The sequence below is a fragment of the Vicia villosa genome, linkage group LG7 (assembly GCF_029867415.1).
Source record: "Vicia villosa cultivar HV-30 ecotype Madison, WI linkage group LG7, Vvil1.0, whole genome shotgun sequence".
Taxonomy (NCBI): domain Eukaryota; kingdom Viridiplantae; phylum Streptophyta; class Magnoliopsida; order Fabales; family Fabaceae; genus Vicia; species Vicia villosa.
Genome location: NC_081186.1, coordinates 103,604,379 through 103,615,952, shown reverse-complemented (window position 1 = coordinate 103,615,952; position 11,574 = coordinate 103,604,379). Strand labels below are relative to the sequence as shown.

Sequence of the window (11,574 nt, the reverse complement as noted above, 5' to 3'; positions counted from 1 at the left end):
AACGGCCATGGTCACACTTTAAGTGTTAAAGAAACAATTGACCACAACCAGGGGCTGCCAAGACAAGAGTATCAAGTCATAATACTAGATCGTTGGTGTGACTACGGCCAATTTCAAGCCTATTGTATGCTTTGCTCTCATGTCATTGCAGCCTATTCTCATACTCACTTGATGCATTATCACTGGTATCTCTGATTTACAAGGTATCAACGTTGCTCAGTGTATACGACAATTACTTTCCAGTGGTAGCAATGGAGGCATATTGACCAGTGTATGACGGGGAAATTGTTTGGCACAACAATTCAATGCGGAGGAATAAAAGTGGTAGACCAAACAACAAGCGTATTAGAATCGAAATGGACGCCACTGATAAAATGCAAAGGAAGTGTAGTATATGTCGTCAGGTCGGGCATAATAAGAACAAGTGTCCCAATCGTGGATCTAGTTCAACAACATAGTTTTTAGATTCACAACTCTTTGTAATTTATTTTATCAATGAAATTTTTTTCCCTTAGTTAGATGAGTTACAACATGGCAAACGCCTACAAGACTTAAACAAAAACATGAGCAGGACTAAAATCTAAGAACAACGATTAAACAACAACACGAAGACTAAAACAACAACACAAACAACGATTAAAATCTAAGAAATTACAATAGTCAAAACAATTTCATCAGATCCATTCATCATTTGAATGGCATCAATGTTGTTTTCCGCTTCATCCCACCAACGTTCCGGTTCTCCCATCTCAAGCGAGGTCCTTGTTCTATACCTCTGAATCCTTCTGATGACTTCGCCAGGTTTGTACCCCATTTAACCAAGACATCAGAGTCCTTTTGAGTTGGTCAAAGAAATGGATGTTCCAAAATTTCATCGGCGTTGGGGGTTTTAGAGGAGAGAAAATAACATGTCCATCCCTTTTTAAAATAATCGGCTCAGGATCGGGACGTTTGGATGATGTTCGTTGCCATGATGGTGGCCTAGTGAAGAAATGAGTGAATTTTAGTGGAGGATTGAAATTGTATTTATAGGCACAAAAAAATCAATGTAATCGGCACTAGGAGTGACGATTTATCCTAAAACCTAATGATGTCACCAACCTAATGGGTGACTTGCCCCTAAATTAAGTGCAGTCGCCATCCTATTGGCGACAACGTGTAAATTTTCAAAAAAAATGGTCATTTGCGTAAATATTTTGAAAGGTTGGTTATTTGGGTTTTTTTTTTTTAAATTTAGTTAATTAAAAAAATTCTACTATATGAAAGTAATGGGATTTTAGCCAACAACAGCGTTTGCCACGTCAGCAATTAAAATACTACTCCCTCTATTCCTTTTTAATTGTCACATTTTGAATTTCTACACATACCAAAAAAACTAATAAGGATTGTTAGTACTTTTTAAGTGTTTATTTTTCTTTTTATCTATAAGACTATGTACAATGGTTACATTATTCAACACCCTACTTTTTCACTTTTTATCTTCCACATCATCTTCTCTCTCTTCCACCTAATAATTCAACACCTATTCAATTTTTTTTCACTACAATGGTTTTGTTTAATAAAATTCAACACCCTACCCCACATCATATTCTTATTTTCTTTTAAAGTTTTGTTTTTATGATTATATATTAATATCTATTATCAATTAAAATTAAATTAAAATAATTAATATTTAAACTTTTTTTTTTTAATTTAATAATTTATTTATTTTTTCTAATTTTCTATTCTTAATTTTTTTTCTTGCAAGTAATAAATAAGAGATGTAAAAATAGTTATTTTTTAAAAAAATAAAATTATAAAAAAACTTAAAAATGCAATAAATACACTAAACACACAACACACTAAAAAAGAAACACACAAAAAATGAAACACACATAATTTAATTAGTACAATAGACTCGGCTCACAAACAATTTATTTAATTATGAAATATTCCGAACTTTTCCCATATGTGTTTGACTAGATCTGCTTGCAATTCGTGATGTACATTTGAATCACGCATCACAGATCTAGCACGCACGTGATTCGCAAATGCAGGTAGCACCTCGGTCGAGAATGACTCCGGTGTACTAGACTAACTTGCCTCAGGGTGTTAAAAGGGTTATTGTTGGGATCCATTTCACTACAAGGATGTTTAGAGCTACAAACAATGATTTTTTTAAGGCTAAATAGAAAAAAAATTGAGAGAAAAAAGTGAATTTTTTTTTATGAGTCCAAATCAAATGAACCAAGTCTCTATTTATAGAGGAAAAAAATAATGAATTTTGATAAAAATAAAAATAAATAAAAAATTTATTTACTATGAAATAATTAATTTTAAATGATTAAAAGAAAATAAAATCTAAATAATCACAACAACCAATAAAATTGTGTAAAGTGTTGCATGTGGCCCCACTTTTTTCTCATTCAACATGTTGAATCTTTTCAACACCAATTAATCCACATCACATTAAACACCTCATTCAACAAACCATTGTAGACATTCAACTATTGAATAATTTTTTCAACACCCCATTGTAAATGGTCTAATACCATTAACTTTTAATCATTTCAATATACTTTTTTCTCTCTCATAATAATTAATTAGGGACAATTTTGACAAAACTATAATAATTTCTATATTAAAATTTAAAATTGACAATTTAATAGAAACAAATTTTTTTTCACGAGAGGTAGCAGTTAAGGGTGAAAATAGGCTAGGCTAGGCTTTAGATGGCCTGAGCCTGGCCTACGATAAACTTAGAAGTCCTAAGCCTGGCCTAAGGCCTATCATAGGCTCGGTTTTTTGGCCTGGCCTGGCCTTTTTAAAAGCCTGGCCTGGCCTGAAAGCCTATATAAAAAGCCTGTATCTCATTAAAGTTTTCAATTAATTTATATAATTTAAGAAGTCTTGTAGGTCGACCTATATATACATATATAAGTGGACCTATTTAGCATTTGTTTTATATATATATATATATATATATATATATATATATATATATATATATATATATATATATATATATATATATATATATATATATATATATATATATATATAGGGTAGTCTATTTAGCTTTTTTTTCTTCTAATATATGCATACATGGACCAACTTATTTAACATATCTTTAATATATATGAAAATATAGGCCGGCCTATAAGGCTTCATAGGCTTTTTTAGTAGCCTAAGCCTGGCCTATTTAATAAAATAGGCTTTTAAAAAAGCCTAAGCCTGACCTATTTATTAAATAGGCCTGGCCTGGCCTAGGCCTATGTAGGCTGGGCCGTAGGCCCCTGTAGACCGGCCTGGCCTATTCCCACCCCTAGTAGCAGTTGATTAATAATACTAGTTGAACACCCCCCTTCAGAACACACCACCAAATCACTGTGGCCAAATAACTTCAACTCATCTTCCTCATTCTCTTCCTTGTAGCAGACAACAAAAACACACAGCTTCAACGTTAATATACCAGAAACAATGAAAACAAACATTCGATTTCACCAATTTTCTACTTCAACATCAATCCATTCCCACCACAATAACCAAACATTCCCAAAAAAAACATACCTACCTATACCTCACCGAACAATTCCACAACCAAAAGGACAAGACCTAGATTTCATCAACGTTTGTCACAGTCACCTAATCCACTCTCAATGGGAAAAACTCAACCCTTTATCAAAAACCCTAACCCCATTCAGAATCCAACACATTCTCCTTAAACTCCAAAACGACCACGTTCTATCTCTCAAATTCTTCAACTGGGTTCATACCCAAAACCCTAATTCTCACACCCTTCATACCCATTCATTCCTCCTTCACATTCTCACCAAAAATCGAAACTTTAAAACAGCCCAATCAATTTTCAGTAGAATCATCACCGATCCTAATCTCTTTGAATCATTGCTTCATTCATACCGTCTCTGCAATTCTTCACCCCTTGTTTTTGATGCTCTTTTCAAGACATTTGCTCACATGAACAAGCTGAGAAATGCCACTGATACTTTTGTTAGAATGAAGGATTATGGATTCTTTCCAACTATTGAATCTTGCAATGCTTTTATGAGTTCAATGCTTTACCTTAAAAGACCTGAATTGGTTTTGTCATTTTATCGTCAAATGCGGAAAAGTTCGATTTCGCCTAATGTTTACACCTTGAATATGGTTGTTTCTGCTTGTTGTAAATTAGGGGAATTGAATAAAGGTTATGAGATTTTGGAGAAGATGAAGGATATGGGGTTGAGTCCTAATGTTGTTACTTTCAATGCTTTGATTTCTGGTTATTGTAATAAGGGTTTACTTGGTTTGGCATTAAAGGTTAAAACTTTGATGATGGGGAATAATGGGGTGTTACCAAATGTGGTTACTTTTAACACTCTTATTAATGGGTTTTGTAAAGAGGGGAAAATGCATGAAGCTAGTAGGGTTTTTAGTGAGATGAAGTTGGCTAATGTGGCTCCTAATGTTGTGACATATAACACTTTGATTAATGGGTTTGGTCAAGTTGGTAATAGTGAAATGGGGGTTATGCTTTTTGAGGAGATGGAGAAGAGTAAGGTGAAAGCTGATATTTTGACTTATAATGGTTTGATTTTGGGGCTTTGTAAAGAAGGGAAGACTAAAAAGGCTGCTTATATGGTTAAGGAGCTTGATAAGGAGAATTTGGTGCCAAATGCTTCTACCTTTTCTGCTCTTATTGCTGGACAGTGTGTTAGGAAGAATTCTGAGCGTGCTTTTCTGGTTTATAGAAGCATGGTGAGAAGTGGTTTTAGTCCAGATGAGAATACTTTCGGGATGTTGGTGTCGGCTTTTTGTAAGAATGAAGATTTTGATGGAGCTGTGCAAGTTTTGAGGGACATGTTGGATAGATTCATGACTCCTGGTTCTAGTATTTTGTCTGAGGTTTGTAATGGACTTTGCAAGTGTGGGAGAAAACAGTTTGCATTGATGTTGTGTAGTGAGATGGAAGCTAAGCGTTTATTGCCACAAGGTTTTGACAGAGAGAAAATGGTCATCACTAGTCATGACAGAGAGAAAATAGTCATCACTAGTCAAGAAAATGAGACAAGCATTTGAACTTATTAGGTTGCAGACACTGTACAGAATGTACCTTTAAATCAACAAAGAAAAGATGCATATTTTGAGATTGAGCTGTATATTTGCTGCTCCATTTCCCAATCATTCATTATATTTACTTGAACTTACACTTATATTTTTGTATGTCTGTTTTTCTCAATGAAATTATGAAGGTTATAGTATTTATTCGATTATTTTTATAAAAAAATTAGTCATTTGATTGGGTAAAGAGTGATAAAAATGCAGATGAAATTTTAAATTAACAGTTAAGATTGGAAGAAAAACAATTCCTAACATTTGGTATCCCTTTATACATAGTTTTACTTTTACAGACAATATAGTTGTAAATTGTAATTCCGAAACAACCAAACTCATTCCAGCAAGCAGCACAAGATTTAATACACATAATAAGGTCTGCTATTATTCCACATGAAACTTGCCTCTAATAAGGTCTGCTATTATTCCACATGAAACTTGCCTCTTCCAACCAATAGTTAAGCAAACACAAGATTATCGTATAAGACAAAACAAAATTGATAATGTACTATGCTTATAATCATAAGAGGGCTCTGCCATTTATCAATCATCTCCACCAAGATCTCCCCATCTTACATTGTGCCTTGCAGCAAGGTAATGTGCTCCAACTGGTCCTCGGCTACCATAAGGATAGAGCTCTGGAGCAATCTTCTTGTCTTCAATTTCTTTTAGCAGAGGAGTGAATAGTGCCCAAGCTGCATCGAGTTCATCGCTTCGAATGAATAGCCTCCGTTCACCTTCAATAGCATCTAAAAGTAACCTTTCATATGCATCTGGTATTTCTACTGGATACCTTCACAAAAAATAATTGAAAGCCATAAATTAACACCATCGTCAAACCTGTTATTTTGTGTATCTCTTCTGATTTTTGATTTAATTGTTTTTATGATTATTAGGCCAAATTTTAACTATCAAGAGTTCTGTCCAAGCATGACTATGAAGAATAAAATGTTAAAACAACGAAGAGTCGAAGACAGAAAGATTAATAAGAGTCAACCTTCACTCCAACGCTTCCACTGAATTAACTAGATCACCATGTTAACTTTCACATTTAAATTTAGATTAATTTAGAATAAGGTTTGATTCAAAAAAGCTACTATTGAATTGAATTCAACCAACTCCATGGAGAACATATCTAGAAGATCTTAATACCTTGAACTGTAAAGCAAATTCAGGTCACTTCTGTCTAATCTCATTCCGAGACCAGGGACTTTATTGTTGATCTTCAAATATATAGCTTCATCAGGTTGTACACGAAGAACAAGCTCATTTGTAGCTTTGTCCAGGTCAGTTCCAAAGTTCCGCTTGTACAAGTTACCCGGGACGTGTCTGAATTGCACTCTGATTTCTGCACTGAATCATTTTTCGTGTGGAGTTTTTTTTTGTAATTCATGATTCCAAAGAATGCAAAGCTAAAAAATCAACTTTTCTAAATAAAGACGAAATATTTCATACCCTTTAGTATGAAGAGCTTTGCCAGCTTTCATGAGAAAAGGAACTCCATCCCATCTGGCATTGCCAATAAAAAGAGCAGCTGCAGCAAATGTTGGAGTAAGACTACCCTTTGGAACCGTCGGGTCATCTATATAAGCAGGATGTGATCTACCACCCTTGCTGTGGCCCTTATATTGACCAACTACAACATCTTCAAGAAGTATTGGTTTCATTGATCTCAGAACCTTGACCTGAGTTAAGACCATTCTCAGAAATCACAGAATAATGATGTTGGTTGAAACCTTTCCTTAAGATTATAGCATATTTAGGAGGACTGATTGAAACCAAAGTATTATTGGTATACTATATCCTGGAATTTTTGCTTGACCTCAATTGTAGAAGCAAGGTAACTCCATGGTTAAGGATTGCTCATAGCTTATATGGACTTAATGGACTAAGGATTTGAATGAATAAACAACTTAATTAAGTACTTATAGCATAAACATTTATCATATAGGTGTTTTTGTATAAGTTGTCTCTATAACAAATGGTAATCTGTTTTCATATAAGTCATACTCGATGTTCTCGTAAGCTATTCTGTAGAGTTTCGGGAAATAAGCTGAAAACAACTTATTAACAATACCATAAATAGTTTTCACAAGCTCTCTCAAACATTCTCACAAGTACTTATGTCAATGGAAAAATTCAAACAAATGAATCTAAACAAACTCTAATTTTGTCACAGCTCTACTCGATATTAGATTTCAAACACACCCCATCACATAGAAAAACTCAAACAAATGAATCTAAACAAACTCTAATTTTGTCATAGCTCTACTCAAATATTATATCTCAAACACACCCCATCATGTCCAAAACTGGAAGAGATATACCTTTTCATTTCTGATGTCCTCAGCATCCAAGCTGACAGGTGGTTCCATTGCAAACAGTGCTAGTATTTGCACAAGGTGATTTTGCATTATATCACGAATGATCCCATAGTTATCAAAATAACTAAACAAAAGCAAGGTTAAAGTTTGATTAGTTTGTGAATTACCATTTCTCTGTAATACCATTAAGAAACATCTATCACAATATGACTCACCCCCCTCTTCCTTCTGTTCCAAAATCTTCAGAAAATATCACCTGTACATTGCGAATGTAATCCCGGGACCATAGAGGCTCAAAAACAAGATTTGAAAAACGAAGTACAGAGAGATTCTCCACAAGCTCCTTACCTAAGTAATGGTCGATCCTAGATAGTAAACAAACTTCAGTATTTCTAAACTTCTTTAGCTTGTTAAGAAGAAAACAAAAAGAAAAAAACCCGATGAACCTGAATATTTGGTCTTCAGTGAGGTACTGCTTCAAACTTCTTGTTAGTTCGCTAGATGATTCTGAATCACGGCCAAATGGCTTTTCAACAATAACCCTTGTCCAGCCATTTTTTGAAGAGGCTTTGAGGCTAGCACATCTTACCACATCCACAAATATGTTTGGAGGTATTGACAAATAAAACAACCTGTTTGAAACTCTTCCACCCTAAAAGAAGCCATTGTCAAGTGAAACGGTTAGAACAACAACCTTGGTTCAAAAGTAAATTATACGAAAAACAGAGAGAGAATACATAAATCTGATCATGCAGTTCGGCCAATTGTGCCTACGTCTCTGACTGCAGAGCAGTTGCAGTACCTTTTTGATTAATCAAGTTTAGGATTTACAGAGTACAACTTGTGTTTAAATACTACGGTTCAGTTTACAAGATTACCTATGAACCATACTCACCCCGTTTGAGCAATTTACCCACTAAACAGTAAACTACGAGCCATATCCAACAAAAACAATATATGTATCAAGATCAATGCTCAAGCATACACCTGCCATAAAAGAAATTTCGCTTTTTGTTGATCATAGAACCCTTTTGTAACAGCCAGTTTTGATTTACATATTATCATATGCTCTAGATCCCTTTTCACCTTATTGTTAAAGATCTACATAGTCCAGCACTTACTGAAATAATATTAAATCCAGGGCCTACTTGGAGAAAGCAATTATTGTTTTGTGTTATCTCAGTTTTTCTTTTATCATTTATGTTAAATATGTGAATCAAATGGCATAAAAGATCAGATATGATTTTTTCCTTCTCAAGCATTACCTCTTTCTCTCTCAGCTTGGAATCCAAATCTAGAAAGTGGTCCTCAGAATTGTACAGACCAGAATGGTAAAAGCATCTTTTCAAGAATTGATCCATTTTATCTGCACAATTTGCCCTACAATTCAAAAGAACTCATCACTATAGGTGAAAAGTAAGAAAGAAGGCTTTACTAATGCTGCCAAAAAAACATAAAAAATTTGAACTGATACCGACGAGTCTTAGTAATGACTTAATAAAAGGTGACAGTTTTGTTAAATATTTGCCAATTACTTATTTATTTTTCGAGAAGATATAATTTGACACGCAAATTTTGGCTTCAATTTGGAAGGTTAACGGAGTTCAAATATGTGGTTAATCATATTCATTGGATAGTTGATGAATATTAGAATTTGGCGTTGAAATTGTGTCAAAATAACACAGCTCTTATAAGCCATTTAGTTACAATTGTGAACAGTTAGTTATAACACATTTTTATCAACTTTTGTACAAACACTTTCATACCAAACAGAATTGCTACTGTTAACACTTACCTCTGGTCAATTCTGCATGTTAAGGTCTGGCTAATCATGTTCCTTAACTCTTCATCGGTCATCTTAGTCCGAGCATATCCAAACACAATAAAATTCTGCATAAAGATTGCAACTATAGATCCTCAAAACATTTAAATCATCTACAACAACTCATTTAGCTAATGTTCAAGATGCCATGAAAATTCAGACCTCAGGTAGGCAACCTTCATAAAAAAGAGCAAAGAGTGCTGGAAAAATCTTCTTTTTGGCAAGGTCTCCAGAAGCTCCAACAACAGTTATACTAAGGTTTGATCCTGTGGATTCAGAGTCTGAAAAGGAAAATGATTCTTCAACTTGTTGAGGCTGGCCATCTTCTTTGGCCAATGAACTTCCAGCTAAACCTGCACACATGTAAATAAGTTAACAACCTATATGACACGGAGACAGAGACCAAGAGGTTTAAGGAGCAGTAGAACACAAAACGACGTGATCCAATGACAAAACAAGTATGACTAGCTAGAGCATTTATTTTGATTGCTAGCAACATAACATTGTTAGTTTCTTAGAAAAGAGGAATATGATCTACCATTTAAATTTGCACAATCAGGAAAATCATGTATTAGATATAGAAGATTTTCAAAGGAGTACTCTCCTTTCACACTGGATTAACAAACTAGCCAACTAACTAATTGCTCTAACTACTCTAATTTCCCTTTATTCTATATCCTAACAATCGACTCTTAACACCATCTTTGTGCACTTAAACCGGCCAATGCCAGAACCAAGAAGTATTATGTCTTTCCTAAACAGGCCATATACCATTAATGGGAATGGCAAAGGCAGTTGAACCAAAGATGTTCTCTACATACAGTCTATACAGAAATTTAGTTTCATAAGAATACATGAACACCAAGAAGCCACTAGTCCTACGTCCTACTAAAAACCAATTTGCCCCATCACTTTTTATCGGGTCTCCAAAAGTATTTCATAAGCAACTCTTCTAAGAAAAAATTTCCAGGTACAATCAAGCATCCAAATTTAGGATCTCTTGTAAGCCCCTTTGACTCACTAGTCACAACATAAAGATTTTTAAGATCTCTAGTATGCCATTGCAACACGATCACAACCGCATCCCCAATTTGAAACCGTAGTCACAGACAAGTTGGTTGTTAAAGGCATATACTGATAAAAGCTAAGACCAACCCTACTACAAAGCCAGTGCTTCGAAAAGAGTAAAAATCAAGTGCCATAGGGATGGTGAGGATTAATTGCTAGATCAAGTAGTCCCTGGAGAAATCGCTTAGTGATATGGGTTAGGACGTTGAAGGAGTATCACAAAGGAGGTTCAGGGTTCAATCCCTGCTGCTAAAAGAACCCCCAAATTCCCACCTCTGAAAAGTTAACTACTAAAATTTGCCTAGAAAAAATTGCTAGATCAAGTAACAAGGTATGCACATAACTATTTTAATCCAGATAAAGTTAAGTTTCACAATTTCTATAACACCATAAAAAATTAAGTAATCATTTAAAGAAACAAAATAATGTAAACAGAAAACAATACATACACACCATCATGAGAAGAAACAGCATTCAAAGGATGCCCATTTGAGGATCTGATCTGAGAACGTTTTCTACCCTTGTTTCCATGGAGGCCAATGCAAGAAAGCCACAGGGTAGAGGAACAACTGCTTCCAGAGAATTTACTACATAGTTGTGGTTCATTCCTGAATGCATAAGAAGTAACAATGGTTGAAGCATTACCTAGAACACTTGCCATGCAACTAATTCAGTATAAAGAATTCACAATAAAACCACGTGATTGATGAATTTGAGAAGCAAGACAACAAAGTAATTAAAATCAAAAATCAAAAATCAAAAACCAGAAACAAGTTAGTTCAAGTTATGTACAATGTAGGAATTTATTGGTTTATATAGTTAATCGTTGTAAAAATTTAAATGAAAAAAAATGGATAATCAATGTTTCTATATTAGGAATTTGATTTTATACCAAAATTGCCCTTTGAGTTAGTGAAACGGTCAAATCAAATGGAAATAAGTGAGGGGTTGTTTTGTAAACGCATGACAAAAATATCTTGAATGAGAGGCCCATATTTTTTCTTGTAATTTATTTTTCATTGAAAATGAAAAAAAGAAAAAAAATATTGTGAGTGTAACTCTAATTTAGCATTCACTGTTTTTTTTTTGGTATTATAGAAAAACATTCACAATTTTTATTTTAGTAAAAATCTCTAGGAAAATAGTTTAATAAAATTATAAATTTAAGATATATAAGTTATTTAGGAGTTTTTTAAGGGGTTTAAATATTTGTTAACTACTAGTACTATTTTTTAAATTATTAATTATAAGAAACTGTTTGTGAAA

At 33.9% G+C, this 11,574-nt stretch overlaps 2 protein-coding genes across 2 annotated transcripts; one reads left to right on the top strand and one right to left on the bottom strand.

Moving 5' to 3' along the window:
- The first annotated feature begins 3,357 nt into the window (after positions 1-3,357).
- Positions 3,358-5,138, top strand: LOC131616312 (pentatricopeptide repeat-containing protein At4g26680, mitochondrial). The gene has a single exon (XM_058887613.1). The coding sequence runs from the start codon at positions 3,460-3,462 to the stop codon at positions 5,056-5,058; it is 1,599 nt and encodes a 532-aa protein (XP_058743596.1). The 5' UTR covers positions 3,358-3,459; the 3' UTR covers positions 5,059-5,138.
- A 192-nt stretch (positions 5,139-5,330) lies between these two features.
- LOC131616311 (glucose-6-phosphate 1-dehydrogenase, chloroplastic-like) lies at positions 5,331-11,109 on the bottom strand. Its single transcript, XM_058887612.1, has 10 exons — positions 10,762-11,109; positions 9,403-9,593; positions 9,214-9,308; positions 8,684-8,798; positions 7,865-8,070; positions 7,634-7,783; positions 7,422-7,542; positions 6,550-6,779; positions 6,247-6,447; positions 5,331-5,887 (listed from the first exon to the last, which is right to left on the bottom strand). Exons 1-10 carry the CDS (start codon positions 10,967-10,969, stop codon positions 5,638-5,640), a joined length of 1,767 nt encoding a protein of 588 aa, XP_058743595.1. The 5' UTR covers positions 10,970-11,109; the 3' UTR covers positions 5,331-5,637.
- Between the last annotated feature and the right edge of the window lie 465 nt (positions 11,110-11,574).

Coding starts and splice junctions, on each gene's coding strand:
- LOC131616312 (XM_058887613.1), top strand. CDS start 3,460: ATGAAAACAAACATTCGATTTCACCAATTTTCTACTTCAACATCAATC.
- LOC131616311 (XM_058887612.1), bottom strand. CDS start 10,969: ATGGCAAGTGTTCTAGGTAATGCTTCAACCATTGTTACTTCTTATGCA. Junction 9,309..9,402: donor ATGAAGGTTGCCTACCTGAG/GTCTGAATTTTC, acceptor ATCTTTATGCAG/AATTTTATTGTGTTTGGATA. Junction 7,784..7,864: donor ACTGAAGACCAAATATTCAG/GTTCATCGGGTT, acceptor TTTACTATCTAG/GATCGACCATTACTTAGGTA.